At 41.8% G+C, this 18,923-nt stretch overlaps 1 protein-coding gene across 3 annotated transcripts; it reads right to left on the bottom strand.

Annotated features, from left to right (window-relative positions):
- Positions 1-314: 314 nt before the first annotated feature.
- TPH1 (tryptophan hydroxylase 1) lies at positions 315-16,657 on the bottom strand. 3 transcript variants are annotated; one of them, XM_061999472.1, is made up of 11 exons: positions 16,524-16,657; positions 10,869-11,006; positions 9,719-9,902; positions 8,261-8,361; positions 7,515-7,582; positions 5,817-6,013; positions 5,223-5,358; positions 4,649-4,775; positions 3,692-3,787; positions 3,021-3,154; positions 315-2,653 (listed from the first exon to the last, which is right to left on the bottom strand). In XM_061999472.1, exons 2-11 carry the CDS (start codon positions 10,986-10,988, stop codon positions 2,479-2,481), a joined length of 1,338 nt encoding a protein of 445 aa, XP_061855456.1. In that variant the 5' UTR covers positions 10,989-11,006; positions 16,524-16,657; the 3' UTR covers positions 315-2,478. The 3 variants fall into 3 exon arrangements, with proteins under 3 accessions (XP_061855456.1, XP_061855454.1, XP_061855455.1); XM_061999470.1 differs by lacking the exon at positions 16,524-16,657 and adding an exon at positions 14,551-14,626; XM_061999471.1 differs by lacking the exon at positions 16,524-16,657 and adding an exon at positions 14,278-14,352.
- Positions 16,658-18,923: the final 2,266 nt, after the last annotated feature.

An 18,923-nucleotide genomic window follows, 5' to 3' on the forward strand; every position in this document is an offset into this window, starting at 1 on the left:
TTCACTGGCAGCTCCAGCCCGGCTGCTCCTTTCACGAAATGCTCCTCAAAAGCCCAAGCACTAGGTGCTGTGGCGCTGACCGAGCCCTAGGGATGGTGGGGAGGGCACCCGCTGGGGTCAGGACCTGGGACACCGCCTCAACACTCACCCCTTGCAGCAGAAAGAAACACACGAGACCTGCAAGAATGTGAGGGTCAGTCAGTCCTCACATAAACATACACAGTTCTGAATGAAATTGTCACAGGCAGGGAAGATCGGAGTATTAGTATAAAACATACAAACCCATGATCAGAAGCTAGTGCTTTGTGTTTATTGCTACAGTGCAGAAGCAGTTGCTTCTAATAATTAGCAACAAGTTTTTATTTAATTGACATTTTAAATATCCACAGTAGTTTAAAATACTTAAATTATTACAGTTCTACATAGACAGAAGGTTTGGATGCATGAATTCAAACATAAGTGTTGTTAATGCCATGGAAATACATCTTCTATGATAGCAGTTTACTTCTCTTTTTTGCTACAAAAATGCAAATAATGATACAATTGCTGTTTTCCCGAAGTATTCAGAATTGGGTGCTAATTTATCAAGTATAAGGTTTCCTACTTGAAAAGTGTACATAGTTGAAGAATCTGAAATAACACAGGTCTATGTCTATTTCCACAACATAATAATCCCAACATTTTTTAAAACGCAGTTGAGTATTCACTGTTACCACAGAAGCAGACAAAATAGACCCTCTCTCATTACTCCCTTTTGAGAGGGTTGCTCCTTTAGAAAGATAAAGCTTCTAAAAGCTTGTAAAGTGTAACTTATGCCATAAATGGTGTGGACCACATTCCTACATCTCAAATGTTGTTTAATAAAGAAAGTTATCTTAGGTTAATAGTCACAAAAAAAAAAAACCTAGACTTTATTTAAAGAGAGAATATATTTGGAAGGACTGAGCCAGCAATTGCTTCTGGAGCAGATGTGGCCTACTAGAAAGCATTTGAAACTCCAACTGATTTTCAAGCAGAGGTTCATCAAAGTCCTTTTGAATTCTCAAAATCCCAGACTAGCATCTCCACTGTATTTAATATTTCAGCCCATCTTTCCAGTCACCTTCACCACCACAAATTCTGTATTTCCTGACAAGCTCTGCCTATAAAGAATCACTGCCTGGCATGCCATTAAATACAACCTGCACATCACTGACCTGCCATTCAGGTGTATCACATCCTGTGCACATTTCACGTCACTGCCAGGGATGGCAGAACCAGCAGCCGGCACACATTTGTGCAGCCATGCAGGATGCTTGGGACTATGGAGCCCTGAAAATGAGGAAGTTTGCTACTATGTGATTCAGACAATTCAGCAGCGACACTGCTTCCTACCACTTGTAAAGTGCTCTTTGGAATTAGATATACTTTATGCAATAAGGTAGTTTGTTGCATTCATAGCCATAGAATTCCTATGAAATGCTTGAGTCTTTCAGTTATCCCTTGCTCAACAGGGAATTGAAGGTGTTCAGGCCTAGTAAAGAAGAAATAAAATGTTTCTTTGTGAGGCTTGTGCAGTTCAACAATATGATGGAGCAATCAATAGGATACTTATTTCTACAAAAAGCAGACTAGAGTATGAACTTTGGCATTATTTTAGAACTGAAGATGCTATTTTGAATATTAAATTTTAATTTGGAAATGGTTTTAGGCTTTGGGCTAAGTCAATACCTGATGCCTTGCTGTATGTTTTGCTAAATTAATTAGGAAAAAGGCAAATGGTATTTCTGTAACGGAAAGGTCTTCCCTCAGGAAGGACAACAACAAAAATCCTGACTCTGACTTGATAGAAAATCTCTTAAACAGAATAATGATTTCATGCATCAGCTCTATATCTCTGCTTACACTAGAAGCATGCCAAATAGGACATTCACAATTCTTTGGAGGCAATAACAATTCCTTTGAAAGCAAGATTTGACCTCTCATAGTGAACCTCTAGCTATTTGTGTCCTGATGCCTGCATTGTAACAACCAAGTTTTAAAACTTAGCACAGACTTAGAAGCACTCAGAAGCACTGACTACTATGGCTTCTATGCTATGAAGTCTGCAATGCTACTAAGAGTAGTAGCGTAGACTACTAGAGTCAGAAACAGACATTTCCTTGTGGTGAATTATTCCAGTATTGCCTCATAAGCCACCTTCTGCAGCATCTGATCACAGCACTGATCCACAGACCACACTCTTGTCTCAGTCTGATAATTCCTCTACTCCCCCATCAGCTTCTCAAATGTAACTCCTGGCCTCTTTTATCCAAGAGGGATGGAGGAATACATTCTGTAAGGGACTTCACATAGAGAATCAAGACAAAGTTATTATCCTTATGGGCCATTCACTCTCCCATTTGTCAAGAGAGTTCTGCATACAACACATTACATGCCTAGAAAGAAATCAGTAGCAAAATGAAAATAATTGCTGAGTGCACCACGCTGCTGACAGTGTTAAAATTCCAGCTGCTTGCCCATCTTGCTGAGGGCATCACTGACAATGTCCAGCTCATGACGTAGCTCATTCACCACGCTGGCAATGCTCTTTGTGTCTTTCAGGATCTGCACGCTTTGAGTATATGGATTGTACTTCACACCAAATGGGCGCTTGATGGTTTTTGCAAACTCTCTATTCAAGTAAAAAACAGAGAGGGCATTATAACCAAAACACAAATGTATCTTCTGTATGCAGTCAGTATCAGTAACCACTTCTCTAAACTACTTTTCTTTAAAAGACTTGTTAGATAGTTCAGCATCTTCCCCATGCCCTACATGGAAGGCCAAGCAACTACTAATCTCGGCTTTGCAACTCCATGACAGATAATTATAAAACTGTGATAAGAATAAAAGGGTTTGGTGCTGCTACTGAGAGATGCAGGAAACCTGCTTCTGCAGAGGGCTTGGACTAGATGAACTCTAAAGGGCCCTTCCAATCCCTACCATTCTATGATTCTATGAAGCCAAAGTTTTTATAAAACAGGGAAAAATATCTGTACCTCATCTTTTCCTTTGCTTCTTCAAAACTTTCAGAAACAAAGTAAACATCTTGGAAAGTTGTAATGAGGCATTCTTGTTTGCAGGTGACCTTTGGATCAAAAGGTTTGACTTTGGCACCATCAGAGAGTGAATGCTGGTAACATAATGTGTTATCACGTAACATCACCACCCAGAGAGTCCGCAAATACGACATGAGGCAGAGCGAATAAAAAAAGACAAAGTGAGACCATGATTAGTGTGTTGCTTCTGAAAAAAATTATCTGCAAATGAACAATGGTTAAAGCTTAACAAATGGAATCACTCTGAATGGTCAAATTCTGCCAATACAGGCCAAAAAAAAGGGCTCATGTATAAACAAGAGCAATATTTTCAGAATCTGGTTAAACCAGAAGAGCTTTATTCTGAAAGCAGTTACTTGGAAACTAATGTTAAGATATACCAGTCATGTAATGCATCCTGCAAGAGACATGGAAGCTGCTCAACATATATTCAAAAGCAAACCGTCCAGTAATTATTGCCACAGTGAATTTTCTTAACATCTAGTAGGTATCCAGAAGTCTTCAAAAGAAGTATTTTTTATAATTATAGTTCATAAAAAACAGGGCAAAAGAGTTGACAATAATAATCAGATACAAAGAATAGAGGGGAAATAAGCCATAGATATTCTTACCTTGAGCTCACTAATCGAAGAGAGCAAGCCAGCCCCATAAACTCGTAGCTGTCCCTCTTGCTTGCACAAGCCAAACTCTACAGTGAAGAAGTAGCACTGAAACAAAGAAGGAAGTAAAATAGTTCAGCCTGCAGCAAAGATGCTGTGGTGAACTAGATGGGGGCATTTCTGCTTGTAGGTAGTGTCAAACAGTTACAAATATCAGACAGTTGTCACTTGGTTATCTTTCTTGGATACCTAAAGAGAAGGGAAACCAGAATGGAAGGGTGAAGAAACACAAGATTGCACGTTTCTCGTAAGAAAGATTGATATTACAGATCACCCAGCTGTTCAGGTCAGTAGGAACACTGAGATCTGTTCTGAGAAATATTGTCATAATACAACAGCTTCAGCTTAGAATAAACACTGGATAGATAGGATCTCTGTGAGTGCGTGAAAAAAATCAGTTTCTCTTATTTGCTTAGTGGCCTGTCAAATTAAAGCTGTTTAATTTGCTGTATTTCAGGATTTCTGCAGATATATGGGAAGGAACTGCTCTCACTGAGCAGTTTCTTGGCTGAAAAGCATCTAATGCTAGACACATTCAATGAAAACATTGTATCATTTAAATTAATTAAACACATGAAATAAATAGATTACTTTTAAAAACACTGAGTCATGTTCCCAGAAGTAAGAGACTTTGGAAGAAACAGATCATGGAATCTCAGTCTGGAAGAAGTGATCTACCACCCCTACTTGACAATCAAGTGAAGAAAAATACCAACCATATCAACTTTAAAATGCACTTTTTTCATAGCACAGAAAATTGTTATATGCTCTAAAAGCCAGTGAAACACACGGGTCTATCAGCCGGCGTGGCTAAGTTTGACATGAAGCTCCACATTTATCTGATGGAAATGGATCAACTTAGTAAAGCAGGGAGCTGTCAATGAGATCACCAACACTCTTAACACTCACTGTTGACAGTTTTTGGACAGCCTCATCTGATGCCCCAAGTGATGCAAGACCAATTTCCTGGGAGAACTGGGCAAAACTGGATTCAGCCAAAAGAGGGACGTGGCCAAGGAGCTCATGACAGGTATCACTGGAAAACGAAACAAAACAAGAAATCTCATGATCTGTCTTTGTGGTAGAGTGAAAAATATAGATACAACGTCTCATGTTACTATTTAATATCCAAAAGACAGAAGAGCGTCAACCCTACAGAAGTACATAAACTCAGATTTTCAAATTAAGCTGTCTAAAATTAAGTTCTGAGCTCCACATTTATAAGGCAATTGAATATTAAACCAACTCTGCGCACAACACCAGTAAGAGCTCTCCAGTAATGTACCCGTACTTCTCAAAATCCTGTACTTATCAAGGTGGTGCCAGAACATTCTAAAACTTCATTACATTCACTGTGCAGGCTGAATCTTTGGCATCTTAAGTTCTTCAACTGCTGTTCTTGAACAGTGTTTAATTAGCTTGGCTCTGGGCAGCAAGATTCAAAACTATCTCTCAAATTCTAGCCCAAGATGAAATGACTCACGGCTCTGGTGTATAAAGAGGGTCCGAGCTGTGTCTAACATATTGAGTGCAATGAAAAACTCTGAATGCTAATCCTGCCAAGAAGTCTCTGGGCGACAGGTATCCAGCAACAGGGCGAATGGTGAAACCTGTGCGCTCTGAAAAGGAACAGAGAAATCGTTCATTAGTGTACTGTACAATTGCTCAATGTTGTTACCTTTATGACTAGGGTAAAACCCACAGCACCACCTTGGCTCAAACTTAGGCACAATTAGGAAAATTGGGCCTAAGTTTATAAATGACCAACATTTAGTAAAAATATCCGTATCTCTGTGTCAGTGGGATTTGTAGTAGTTCATGCCTAGAGCCAAAACAATATAGCTAGGTTATCTTCTCAGCCCATCCTAACAGACTCTTCAGAGGTAGCACGGCCTCCTAAATGTCAGCATTTGTATATATCCAAGACACAATACATTAAATCATAGATAGCCAAAAGATCTCTTTAAAGATCAGAATCAATTCAAGCAAAGACAACCACATATGTTTTCTTGTGCCCACAAAACAGTAGTGAGATTTGCAATGGACCTTAGTTTGTCAAAGAAAATTAGCACATTACCTTTCAGGAAGCGGGACACATCTTCCAGCTGGGGGATGTTGTCTTCCCTGTAACCACAGTACTTGGTGAGCAGGGGTAAGTTTTTAAGGTATTCTCTGCAGGCATGAGTTGGGTAAAGCTTGGTAAGCTCTCGGTACACAGTTCCCCAAGTCTTGATCTCCTCCTCAGTGAATTCAATCTTAGGAATTGGGTCACCACTACAAGGAGAAGAGAAAGTACATTCCTTGGTAAGTGGCTAATAATGGATGACTCATTTATTGCTATTATTTGGCATCTACATGGCTGTGACACCTGGTTAGGGTGCATTAGGCACTGTCAAATACACAGGTGTGGTCTATATGCCCTGGAGAGCTTTCCGTTTAAGGGCTTGCTCTCTTTTCCACCTAAATCAACTGACAGCAGTCTTTGCACTGACTTCATTAGAGCTTGAAAGCTTCAGTTCTCTAAACAATTTCTTAGGTATTTAATGCTGAGAGTAATATTTAAAATACCTGCATAACCTTTACCATTTCCAGAGCTGAGAACATATTCTTTTCCCTGTTGGATTCCCTTGTCTGCAATTATTTTCCATTACCTTTATGATATGTTTTAGAAAACCAGAATTCTCTAAATTAACAACACATTGCATGAAAGCAGCTAAACATACACATTAGGTAAAACTCCTATGCAGAGGAGACAAGCATCTATCTGAACATATTGATTGTAGCCCATCTCTCCTATTTAGCCCTCAGGACCTTGATTAAAGTGGGTTATAGCAAGAATGCAACCTAAAGCAACGGGAGTGTTAACACTGAGCTTCCTCTGCCAGCCAGTTAACTAGCATGGCAAATGCTTTCCCAAGGGAATCTCAGCTAACACCACACTAACAGCAATCGGCTCTCTGCTGTAGTTGCACCAGCTGCATTAATCTACAGTCCAGTACAGCTCCAGATAGCCAGATATCTAGATATTTCTAGGTCATTTCCAATTGAGGAACTTAGCATCTAAATTCAAGCAGACAAAAGCAACATGAAAATCATGTTTAGAAAGAATTCACAGCACTTGACTATGAAACTCTTACTGCTTTAAGAGCTCCCTTCCCCAAGTAGCATCTCTAAAGACAGAAGCTCTTCAAGTTTCTTTCGCAGAAAACTTATCTACACGTCACATGTACTAGTTTGAACCAGGAAAAAAAAAAATCAAGTATTAACATATAGCCAGCGAGTTTACTCTCAGTGATCAATGGGCTAAATATTGCAGTTTGCCTCCCTCCACTCTCCCCTTCACAAAGGAGACCAATCTGCCCTAGTCAAGTTGCTACATACTGGCATGAGCAGTTGTGCAATATGTGTTGTACCCTCTTACTTTGTTATACCCATTTCCAGAGAAGCGAGGAGGGACCACAGAGCCTAAATGCACCACTGCAGGAAGCCCACGTGGGTAATGTTGCCCATCTGAGGATCAGCACTGTTCCAGATGCTTTAAGAGCTGAGCAACCACAGCCTCAGACTGATAAGAGGCCCAGGCAACTGTCAAGATGGCCTAGATCTACCTTTTCATCTTGTCTTACGCCTCCTTTTGTTTTATCCCCTTGGCTCTGATTCTGAGTCAAGCATGTCTCAGGGAGATCTGAACCCAGGGAAGGTGAGCTCCTGCCAGCCCACTCTGCTATTATTTCAAGGCATACAGAAGGCTTACTCTGGCAAAAGTTAAGCTTACTGTTTGTAGTTCATAGCCAGGTCTGCAAAATACTTTCGTCTCTTGCGATAGACATTGTCTTTGAAACCCTGGCAGGGCAAAGGAGAAAAACAAAGTTAAATGAGTTTCCAAGCCATAGTACATAAATTAATTTAACACAAGACATTTGAAGTTTCTTCAGTTGGGAAATATAAAAGTATGCTGTGTAAGAATGGGAGGACAGGGCAGTAACATCATAGCTGTAGTCTGAAATGTTTAATAACAGTGAACTAAGCAAATATTCCAAAGAATTGGTGGTTTTATGTATGCAACTATACATTCAGTAGGTGATTCATTTTAGCCATGTCAGTATTATATAAACTTTGTTATCTGGTTGATTATTCTAAATTACAGAACAAATTGCTCATTTGCACTGCCCAAGAACGAATTCATTTGCTCCAACTACAGTAAGAAAAAAAGAAAGGAAGAAAGAGGAGGAACCAAGCCTGCCTCACAACAGGTTTTTTTTCTGACTTGTATGTGCCCCCTCAGGACCCAGACCTGGAGTCTTCGCACAAGCAAACCTTGCAGAAAGGCATGGGAGCTGAGCGTGGTGATGGCCTTGCCTGAACTAGGAAAAAGACACAAAACTGCCAGGAGAAGGTGCTCAGACCACAGAGGCACGGTCTAGGGGAAAGAGAGGGAGAAGGAAAAACTGCAATTTTTTAAATGTAAGGCCCAAAGCATGTTTTAACTAAAGATTGGGTGTAAGAGAGAAAAATACTTACTGGATGGTCAGCATCCAAATCAGACCCATACATCAGGACTCGGTTTGCACACTTATCCAAATCTGAGATCTTCTTTGGAAACCAGGGAACATTCTCCATGTCTAGGGAGCGCATGGAATCCACAAGTTATTAGTAACGCTGAACGCTGAGGGAGGAAACGCTACTTTCAAGAATGGCTATGGCGGTTACAAGTGAAATCTATAAATTAAAAGGGCATGAATAAGACAAGGGAGTCCACTGCCTATCTGGCACCAGCCTACAGCTCACACTTCCTCCTCTGTCACTGCCACAGTCTGCCTTCAGAGCACAGCCAGGGGAGGAAACAGTTAACACGGGTTTTCTGTGGCCCTTAACTGTTACTGCTGCTCCAGTGGCATCCAAATGCAGGAACCAAGCCAAGGTGTCCTGCATACTGCTGTGAACCTTCCAGGATAAAAGGTGTGCAAAGAAATAGAGAAATTATTTGCCTGTGGTCCATGGAAAGAGCAGGAGCAGGTTTGAGTCCATGGGAAATAAATGTTGCTCTGTGGTTACGTACCTTACAAGCATCCAGCTTTGCTGAGGGGTTTGTGGGGGAACAGGAAGAGATGGGGGCCCTACAGCCTTACAGAGATGCCTCATTACAGTTTTGCTTCTGATTACTACTATTTTTTTAGCCTAAGAGTTTTTGATCAAGCTCTTGGCAGAGCAGCTAATACACTGTTTTTATGCCCTGATGCTCTTCTGTTTTCTTGAAAAGGACAAGAATGTTCAGACTGAAATTCCCCTTACTTCAGGTTAAAGTAAGCCTTTTTTATCAAAGAACACCAGCTCTTACCTTCCCTTATCTACCAGCCTGGGCCAAGCACAATGGCTGAGAAATACATGGGACCAACCTCCTGCTGCCCTAAACTTGAGGCATCTCTTTAGAAGCAAAGGAAGACAGGATGTGAAGCATCCCAAAATTAAAAGACTCCTCTTTCACACCAATATAAGTAACTGATTATGACAAAAAGTGGTTAAAAAAATTAAATCAAAAGGTATATGAAGGGATTGCAGAACCACTTTTGCCAGTGTCAGAACTGAACTGGGATCTGTCGATATTATATCTCTGTCATCATGGTGTACAGTCCCTAACCAAGCCCTGCATTCTGATTTTGCCTACATGCCAGTCTGCATAGGCCTGTGTGGCCCCAAGGACTCCCACTAATGCCAGTTGTACTGTACTGGAAGGAACATTAGCACAAATAACTGAGATGCAATTTGCATCAGCTTGAAACAGCCTGTACCCTGAAGTGACCCCAAGCCAACACAGCCCTACTCCTGTCAACCAAACAACTCTCATTCACAGCACAGAAGCATAAAGCTGGTAGCTGCTGACTGGAAACACTACAAAATTGCAGATATGGACACCAGAAAAAGATTTCAAACCAACACAGTGAGAAATGCATTTTCATCAGAACTGCCTTTTATACTTACTGTCTTCCTGGACATTGAAATGCTCCGTCGGGTTCATAGAGACAACATTGACGTGGGATTTTAGGAGCTGGAAGAACTCACTCAGTTGCTCACTGTTACTGTCACAGTCCACAAAGATCTCAAACTCAGAATTCCGTCTCTTGGATTTCCGTGACTCAATGTGTACCAGATTTACATGCTTCTCCTGTTTTGTAAAACGTAATGTTTTCAAACAGATTGACTAAAAACAATTGACTAAAACTTCAAATTTGCTTTTCAAACCAATATTCTACAGCCATGGACTATTCACCATCTTTGTGAAGCTCTTTTAGTTAATTGGATCTCTTGATAGCAGTTTGCTCATTGGAATGTGGGGGAATGGTTTGATTTTAAAAGGGCTCCCATTCAAAAGTAAAGACAACTTGTGTTCTTTCAATTTAATTTACATTCAGGAAGCACAGAAAGACACAGTCAGAAGGTTTAAGTTCATAGACCTTTTCCTTTCATCCCTCCCATAGAAAGCTGATTAGCAACTGAGTCTGGGGAAATTCACCAAAAAGCCAATCAAGTCACCGTATAATTATCTCACAAGCAGCCAAGGGATTTAAAAGCAGTAGTTTTCAGGGCATAAATTTCACTTCTCTTTCATTTGGAAAATTATTTAATCATATGTCTTATATCAGGAACATTGAGAAAACCTCAGGCAGAGACATGCAAGGCCAGCTGACAGAGCACAGTGCATATTCCTTGCCCAGCAACTGGAGGAGAGCAGTTGTGCAGCTGCAATTCCTCTGTCACCTTCAGTCTGGTTAGGCAGGATGCCAAGGGCACTGGACTTCAGGGTCAGCACTGCAAGTGTCTACCTGCCATCGGCAGGAGCTTCAGACCCACCTCATAGGCAGTAGAAATAGTGAGTGACAATCCTGTACGAGGGAAAAAACTCTCCCAGTCTTTAGACAGTGCAGATGACAGGTTTTGTGAAGATTTTTAGCCAATCAGCACTTCATTTCTGAGGCATAAATTTGCCTTGTGGGTAATCTTGGGTGTAAAGTGGGAGCCGGGTTAGGAATCACATCCTTAATAAATGAATATAATTAATTTGGACGTGTTCCAAACCTACCCTTAGAACTGAAAAACACAGAGCTGCTGCAACAATGTGATTATTACATACCTGAAAGAGTTTTAATGCTTTTACAAGACCTCCAATTTCATTCTTCAAGGAAAAAACGATGGCTGTTCTTCCTCCTTCAGATGCATGGTTTTCATTCTCTTTGTTATCTTCAATCATCATGTAATTTGACTTATTTAGCTAAACACAAACAAATATTTTTTTTAATGGCTAGTAGTGCAAAAAGTATAAAATTTTACATTTCAGTTTGTCTTGGGGTAGTATTGTGCTTTGACTGATCAACCACAAAAGGAAATTTGCCAGTTAAATCATTACACAGTAATAAGCATAAAGTTAGGCACACATAGAATCTGTCAGAGCTGAGGATAAAATACCAAGATTTCAGATGAATAATTTTATAGGCATCTTTAGCCATTCTCTAGGATGCAGGAAATTTTAGTTTATAATTAGCATTGGTATTTCGGGGGGGGAGGGAGTTATAAGATGTGAACAGAAGCAATACATTGAACAAAATACTTGTTAATAAATTCAATGAACATTGGTAAAAAGAATAATCCAAAACCTACTGGATACAGGTAGGAAAAGACAGATCAGGATTTCATAGGTCAGAACTGATAAATCATGGCCTTTCTCTTGCTACATAACTGAAAAGCACTGCTTTCACAGAGAAAGGAGACAAAACATGAGAAGTTAAAACATTATGTTGACCAAAATCTGTTAACTACAGAGACGGTCCCGCTCTGATCAACCAAGCTATTCCATCTGTCAGGACCCCTAACTCACATGCTAAACCCTTACCATAATCACACACCAAAAATTTTCAGATACTGTGTCCTACTGTGTAGGAACACACGGTTTTGTGCCTTACTAGGGATCGTGCTCTAGACTGTGTAGAAATCAGTGGGTGTCACAGACCGTGTTCTCAGCTACATGTAAGCCAGATCATAAACTGAGATAATACTAAAACCATTAAGAACATGGAAAATGTAAAGAAAAAATACAAGGCTCAGAAGTAGAGGCTGTGTCTCATATGTCTTCAAACCTTGCAAAAAGAAACTAAAAAGATGAGGCTTCTCAAGGAGCCAGTGAGACAGAGAAAAGCATCAATGAAGGCATATTATTGCTTTTGGGAATTACTTTTTGATCTGACACACATTTTAAAGATATGACTATCTGGTTACACTTCCAATGCAATCAAAATGTGGCAGTTCCGTTGCTTCCCCTCTAGAGTCTCTCCAGCTTTAACCTCTTTAATATGGCCAGTGCTGAGCTATAGTCTTTCCGTCTATAATAGATACATTTAAATTTTTTTTAAGTAAATTTATCTTTTATCAAAGCACTACTATTTACCCTTCAGATTAAGAAGGTGACCTGCCTTACAAAATAATCAAATTAGTTTCATTTCAAAATGAGTGTTTTACAACAAGGCAGATATTTGATGCTACTGTAAGAAAAGTTTCAAGGAGGTTACTAGATGTGAGCTCTTCCCATGGAAGAGGTCCTGCTCCAAGCCCACTGATGTTAATAGAAATATCTGGATTTTTAACTGCATCCCCACCTCTAATGAGTTGTGACTATATGATGAACCCGGAAAACAGTGCCAGTCACTTGTGCTGTTTCTGATCCAGCAAAGCTACTGATCTCCATCAGCTTGAGTGCAGATGTTAAACTCTCTGCTGAAAGTGGGTGTCAGGGCTCAGATTCTGCTGAGTAGCCTGCAGGTTTCACAGCTCGCTTCCATGAGCATGAGATCAAGGCCAACAGAGCCAGGAACAGGCACTGAGCAAGTGTACTCCAAGCAGAAAAGAAAAAGCTAATAACTCCACAATTACATAGAAGTTATCAGTAGCTTCCTCAACTGTGGGCTGTTTTCTTGCTATTTGTGTGAGTCAAATCCTATTCAGATGCTACTGCTGTAGGAGAAGCTGGATGCAAAGTCTCTATTACAAATACAGTTAGATAATGGTCTTCAAAGGCAAAAGCTGTTGGGCTGTTTTATACAGTCTATAGCTAGTATGTTGCCTTGATTCCTTCCACACTATACTTTCAGGATCACTGACCTAAGATCAGCTGATGCAATTTGGCATGGTTACAGGCAATATTATAAGGGGCATAGCTGGGACAAACTACACACATCAGAGTAACATTCTTATTTTGTATTTTGCTAGTTCAACTAACATTACACTTAGGATCAAGTGACAACATTTATGAAATAATATGTTTAAGAGACCAGTGAAAAAAATAAAGCAAAGTGTGGTGTGTTCTTACATCAAGTTCTAAAAATTATCTCTAACTTAGGAATTTGAAAAAGTTACAGAAGAAAAACCCAATTGCAAACAGGCATCACTTGCATCTTTAACCCTAAACCAACATTAATATTTTGCTTTCAGTTAAAAAAACTGAACATAGGAAACAAGTGTGCATTGATGAAACCATTTAGAGGTGCAAGACAACAAGAGAAAACGGTAATGCAAAAACAATTGACCTCCTCCAACAGCTGCACCTTCACTGCCATTCTATTCTGTATCAGCAACTCAGTTTTAATCAAATCCGACACTTTACTCTGCACAGTAACGCATTTGAGCTTTTCAGAGGGCGAGCAGGGAATTAATACTGCATTGATCCCTGTTATTAGTGATGTAAATCATTAACTGACTTGCCATCAACCTGACTCAAGTCTTAATGAAAATATACAAGTACAGGGACACCCTAAAGCTCTTATTTAGATAAGATATATAGTTGGCTTCTGCTTAAAGATTGCTCCTTGTAGCAATTACCTTTCCCTTCTCTTCCTCCCCAAAAGAATACTCCTTGTGAGGCAGATAACTGAGGGTGCATATTTTGTCCTTTCATTCTTTATATTAATGGATGGACAAGATTTAAAGTTATCCAAACACATCTATCTAAGGGAAATAACTTTTTAGATCCATAACTGAAGACCAAAAAAATGGTTTTTTAAAATGTATTTGACACTTGATAAAAAAGTCTCAACAAGCCTTTCATATGCCTCTCTCTCTTTAAATTGCTGATACTTTCTCATTGTCCTTTTGACACAATTAGTAGAAAAAGGTGAAGATATGATCTTATGGGTGACCACAACTAGATGTCACATTGCAGGGAAATTCTTTAGCCACACCAAGGGCATCGTTTAGTTCTCAGACACCAAACCGAAAACTTTACTCAACAGTTTATTTGGCTTCCAAACAATCTTTGGTGAAACTTTGCTCCATCCCAATCAACACTTTTGTTTTCACAAGGAATTTTACCGACTTTATCAACTGCATGGTATCAATAACGGCAGCAGACAGATGTGCTGACTTTTCTGACCTTCTCTGATGTACTGAGCATATTCCCACTGTAACACTAAATAGTCCCGGAGGGGACTTCTCCTGGCTATATCACACCCTCTGCCTCCTAAGCAAGGACGCGTCAGAAGTCACTTTTGTTGTACCTTAATTTCATCCGTTCGCGTTTGAATGCTAATCACCTTTTTCCCCCCCTTCTGTGCAGAAACAGCCGCATATCCATCCCCGCGCCGAGCAGTGCCACCGACGCCGGAGGAGCAGCACCTCCGGGCCGTTACCGCTCCCCTTCTCCCCCAAACCCGCCGCTCCCAGGACCGCAACGGCGAGGCTGCAGAGCTGCCACTTGAGAGCAGCAACCTGTGTCCCGTGAGCCAGGGCCGGCGCCGCGGCCAGCCCGAGCCGAGCCCACACCCCCTCACCTGGGCAGCGGCCTCCCGCGGGCCGGGCGCGGCCTCCAGCGAGCCGCCGCGGCGAGGCACGGGCTGCATGGCCGGGCCGGGCCGGGCCGGGCCGAGCAGAACAGCGCCTGGCAGCGCCCGGCGCCGCGGCCGCTTTATGGAGGGGGCGAGAGCTGCCCCTCGTCGCCCTCCGCGGGGGCGGGAGGGAGGCGGGGGAAGCGGCGCCCGGCCCAGCCGAGGAGAGGGCTCCTTAGCCCTCGCGGTGATAACGCGCTGAAAGCAATTTATTGCAACGCTGTGCGGAGCCGGGATGCTCAGATGCGGTGGCCAACCACCCACTAGCTGTGCTGCCCTAAAATACCAGCACAAAAAGAGGTGCTCTCCTTCCCGAGTTACACCACCTCTGCCACCTCTATGAAGAAGATGAAGCGGTTAAAGACTGACTTTTTGAGGGTGACTTTGTGGGGTTATGCAGCCAACATGAATTTACACCCCACGGCTTAGGGGAGCGAGTGTTGGGATGGCGGAGCCTGCCTACTGCCATCATGTCCACACAACCCCTCTCCCAGCCCCTGTCTGCTCCTTGCAAATGGGTCTTTACAGTGCCTGTGGGACAAGGACGGCAAACTACATAATGCATGGGAGGCGGTTAGGTCTGGGATTGCCACAGAGTGTAAATGGCAAAGCTGCCTGCCAGGAGATAGCTTCACTAGAGGAATCAACAGCCCAGGCAAGGAGCTCCCCTAAAAGTTCTACAAGGCAGCTGTAAAGGCATGTAGTGCATGTTGTAGTCTCAAAGAGAAGCACAGCAGGTAGATGTATTGAGTTCTTCACCAAAAAAAAACAGAGCACGTGTTGCTGTGAAAATTAACTGCAGCACATGACTTTTCTCATCCTGCGCATACAGGAAGACTAGCTGCTTTTCAATTAGCACGAAACTATATATTTGCATACCATATATGATGCAATTTACTTTCTGCATAGCTCTAGACACGTGTTTCTGTTTTAGAGATGATCATGGTGTTCAGATTCCAGTAGGACCAGTCAGGTCAGACTTGGCAATAACATTAAGATAAGGGGATTTATGGTATGGAGTGCGAGAAGCCAAAACATTCCCCAGCAACATAAGCCCTTGGAGGTTTTAGGAGTCTGGGGGAGGACAGATGGATTATTTTGTGTTGGGAATGAGGCTGTCCAAAAAGAGAGATTCTGGCCTTTCATTAACATTCCTAACAAACCTACCCAATGTTCAGAATCAGCAATGACTAGTTTTACCCTGATTTACTCATAAAAAAATCTCCAGTATTTTTCTCTTCAGTGCTTAAAATACTGAAACTTTGATTCCAGATAGAGCTCTTAGACACTGGTGTAACAGGAGCACTTAGACACCAGTGTAACAGGAGCAATCAGTTTTACTGATGAGGCCAATATGCAGGCTAACACCTAACCGAGGCAGACACAGCCACACTTGTACCATTGTCTGCAGTGATGTCGGTGTCTTCCGTCTTCCTAGAAGACATTGAACTTCAAACAATCCTGTTTCTCAGAGGACTGGGGGTGACTAGCTAGCTCTGCCCTACAGACACAGCACAGGATTGAAAGAGCATGGCTGTAAGTGATGACAAGGCTGGAAAAGCCAATGTGTTCCAGTTTACTAATGGGATATATTTCACGATGAGATGCTTCAGCCTTCTCTTCATGAAGAAAATGCAGTATTTATTCACTATATGTCTCAGCTCTACAACAGACATTTCGCTTCCTTCTTGCAGAACAGAATCAAACATGCTGACTCAAAAAGCAAACAATTCATAGGATCTTTACCTAGAATCTCAAGCATATAAGAGCCTGATATTAATAATGAACCTGTAAACATGAGCACAGTAAGATATTTATGATAAAATATGACTAATCTGTTAGTTTTCCCTAGCTTAAGTGTAGCAATAATAAGAACTAACATGTCATTCTGCATATGAGGTGGTTTTCTTATTACTCACTAGGTAACCCTCTAGAAGCTCTTCCACTGCAGGGAAACATCTTTTATTTGGAAATCTGGGCTCAGGTTGGGTTTCCAGTACTTGATAGCAGACAAGTTGAAATTCCCATGCTGTCTTTTCTGTCAAAATGTTGTGCTCATCCTTGATAGAATCTGAAAGAAAACAGAAGATACAGTTCTCACATTTCCTCAGGCACCAGAAGACAGCCGAGTTCAGGTCTCTTCAACTGCCAATGAAGGATTTTAATTTGGTTTCTTACTTTTACACAGACCTGCTTTTCCTTCCCTCTCCTCCAAAAGCTGTGAGCTTTCACAAGACGTATTGGAAAAGCCAGCTGATTCTTGGTATATACGTATGGATGACCCTAGTGTTAAGGGTCATGGACACCCTCTCCTACACCCAGACCTGAAAGATGCTCAAAGAAGATGCACTTCTGAAAGCCCTCCTGAGAGCTTCTCTCCCCAGCAGACAACAACGGCAGCAGTTTAGTGAGCATCTACAGGTATGTGAAGACACAAAACACAAGGAAGGGCACAGAATAACCCAAGGGGCCACACCAAGACACAAGATGGTGAAGCTGAGCTCAGCACAAGCAACAGAAGCTTCACAGCACACAAGAGCCATGAGAGGACATAAACTGAGCTGCCAGCTATGTCAGATTTAAGGACACCTCCTGTCTTGGAGGCCTCAGTCTGATAAACAGACAGGAGGGTCCCTGCCTCCTATCCTCGGCCTGTCATTTCCAGTTTGAGCAGGAGCTCATACCTAACACTGCAGAGTCTGTGGCCAGCTTGGTTCAATGCCAGTGGTGCCAAAGAGATTTAACCCAATATGAAATTAATTGGTTACATAAAGAGATAACTGGGGTGCCCAGACATCTGGGGAGCAGATTAAAGCTGGTCAACTGGTTTAGTATTGCTTGTTCACCACGACCAATGCCCTGTAGTCTCAATGAGCAGAACCACAAAGCATGAACTCAATTACTGCCTGTTTTCACTGAGTACTCACTGGAGCTTGCTCTGCTCTTCTCCATGCAGGTTTTCCAACTCCTATGAACCCATAGATGGTTTTCTAGCAGAACTTTTTAAAAGGTTTCATAAAAAAGCTGAATATTCAAAATTTTAGGGATGCAGCATTTCATAGAACCACCACTCTTAGGTTTCCACAGACAGTGAGAGACTTCTACCTTCTCTCAAAAGCTAGCTGCATAATCATACCATTTAAGAATGGAACTTGGGCCCCTTAACACAGAAAAGAGCAATATGGCACAGCAAACTACTAGTAGTCAGGTATGGAGTGCAATGCAAATAGGACAGCAATGTGCACAGGTGCTACTCTGCTCATCCTAGGAGGAGGTGACACAAGTAAAGATCAACCTAGAAAATGTCTGAATTGTCCCAGAGTTGGTCTGTTAGAGCACTGAGACAGAGAGAGGCCAAAAGTTTCCAGTGAGATGTCAGAAGTCTACCCAGATCCTGAGGTGGGAAGGAGTCATGAAGGACAAAGAGACAACCTGGGGCATCAACACTGTAGGGAAACAGGCCTGTCCTTATTTCATGAGAGATTAGGCAATATGGTGATTTATTCTTTTTTTTGCAAAGCCCACAGGAAATTTCTATCACATAGCCTCCCATATAGACAAAGCTCTCCAGACAGGTAATCAGCACCTGAGGATCAAGTACAAGGTCTGACCCTGCTCTAAAGTGGGTCAAGCTGATCACACATTTTGCCAGATAGTGCTTTGCCACATGCAGCTGCCACAAAACCTGTTGCCTTGGCACGAGCAACTGTGACAGCACTCACCGTGAAGGCTACCAAAGTCTGCTTTCAATTACCTTATTCCCTTATAATCCCTTGTTAAGTGAATCCTCCTCTTCTCAGAGGCCTCCAGGTCCAAGCAAGAGGGCAGTGTCAGACTGGGAAGTCCTGTGTTTCCTGGGCCCTTTGCTGAAGTAGCTCCAGGAATGTCAAGTGGCCCCTGAAGAGACCATAACTTTATTCCAGATTCCCAGATGCTAACTCAGAGATTACTCTTCTCCTCTAGTTTTTGGGGGGCTCTGTTTTGTTCTTCAAAGCAGGAGCTTGACAGCAGCATTTGCAACCAAACAGTGTTGCTGACACTTGTGGGTACATATTTGTAGACAAACACTCTAGACATTTTTAGGCTGAAAAGTATAATAAACAATCACACCTCCAGATCTTCCCCTCCCTAGAGGGCCACAAAGTAAAGGGACACACTTTGCTGTCTGTGAAACAGAACAACATAAACCTTCTGCCCTACATCTCTTCCTCTCACTCTGAGCAAGTTTGCTCTCCATAAGTCATAGGTAAAATATGTAAGGGCTCACCTAACCTGGCACATCTTTCCAGACACAGCACAAGTCTTTTATCCACCAACAC

The sequence above is a fragment of the Colius striatus genome, chromosome 7 (assembly GCF_028858725.1).
Source record: "Colius striatus isolate bColStr4 chromosome 7, bColStr4.1.hap1, whole genome shotgun sequence".
NCBI lineage: Eukaryota > Metazoa > Chordata > Aves > Coliiformes > Coliidae > Colius > Colius striatus.

What these genes read in the sequence shown, in the direction of transcription:
- TPH1 (XM_061999470.1), bottom strand. Translation starts at nt 14,619, where the DNA reads ATGCAGCCCGTGCCTCGCCGCGGCGGCTCGCTGGAGGCCGCGCCCGGC. An exon ending in ATTTGGATGCTGACCATCCA is followed by an intron (nt 7,583 to 8,260) that starts GTAAGTATTTTT and finishes TTGCCCTGCCAG; the next exon opens with GGTTTCAAAGACAATGTCTA. An exon ending in TGTGTCCCGCTTCCTGAAAG is followed by an intron (nt 5,359 to 5,816) that starts GTAATGTGCTAA and finishes GTTCCTTTTCAG; the next exon opens with AGCGCACAGGTTTCACCATT.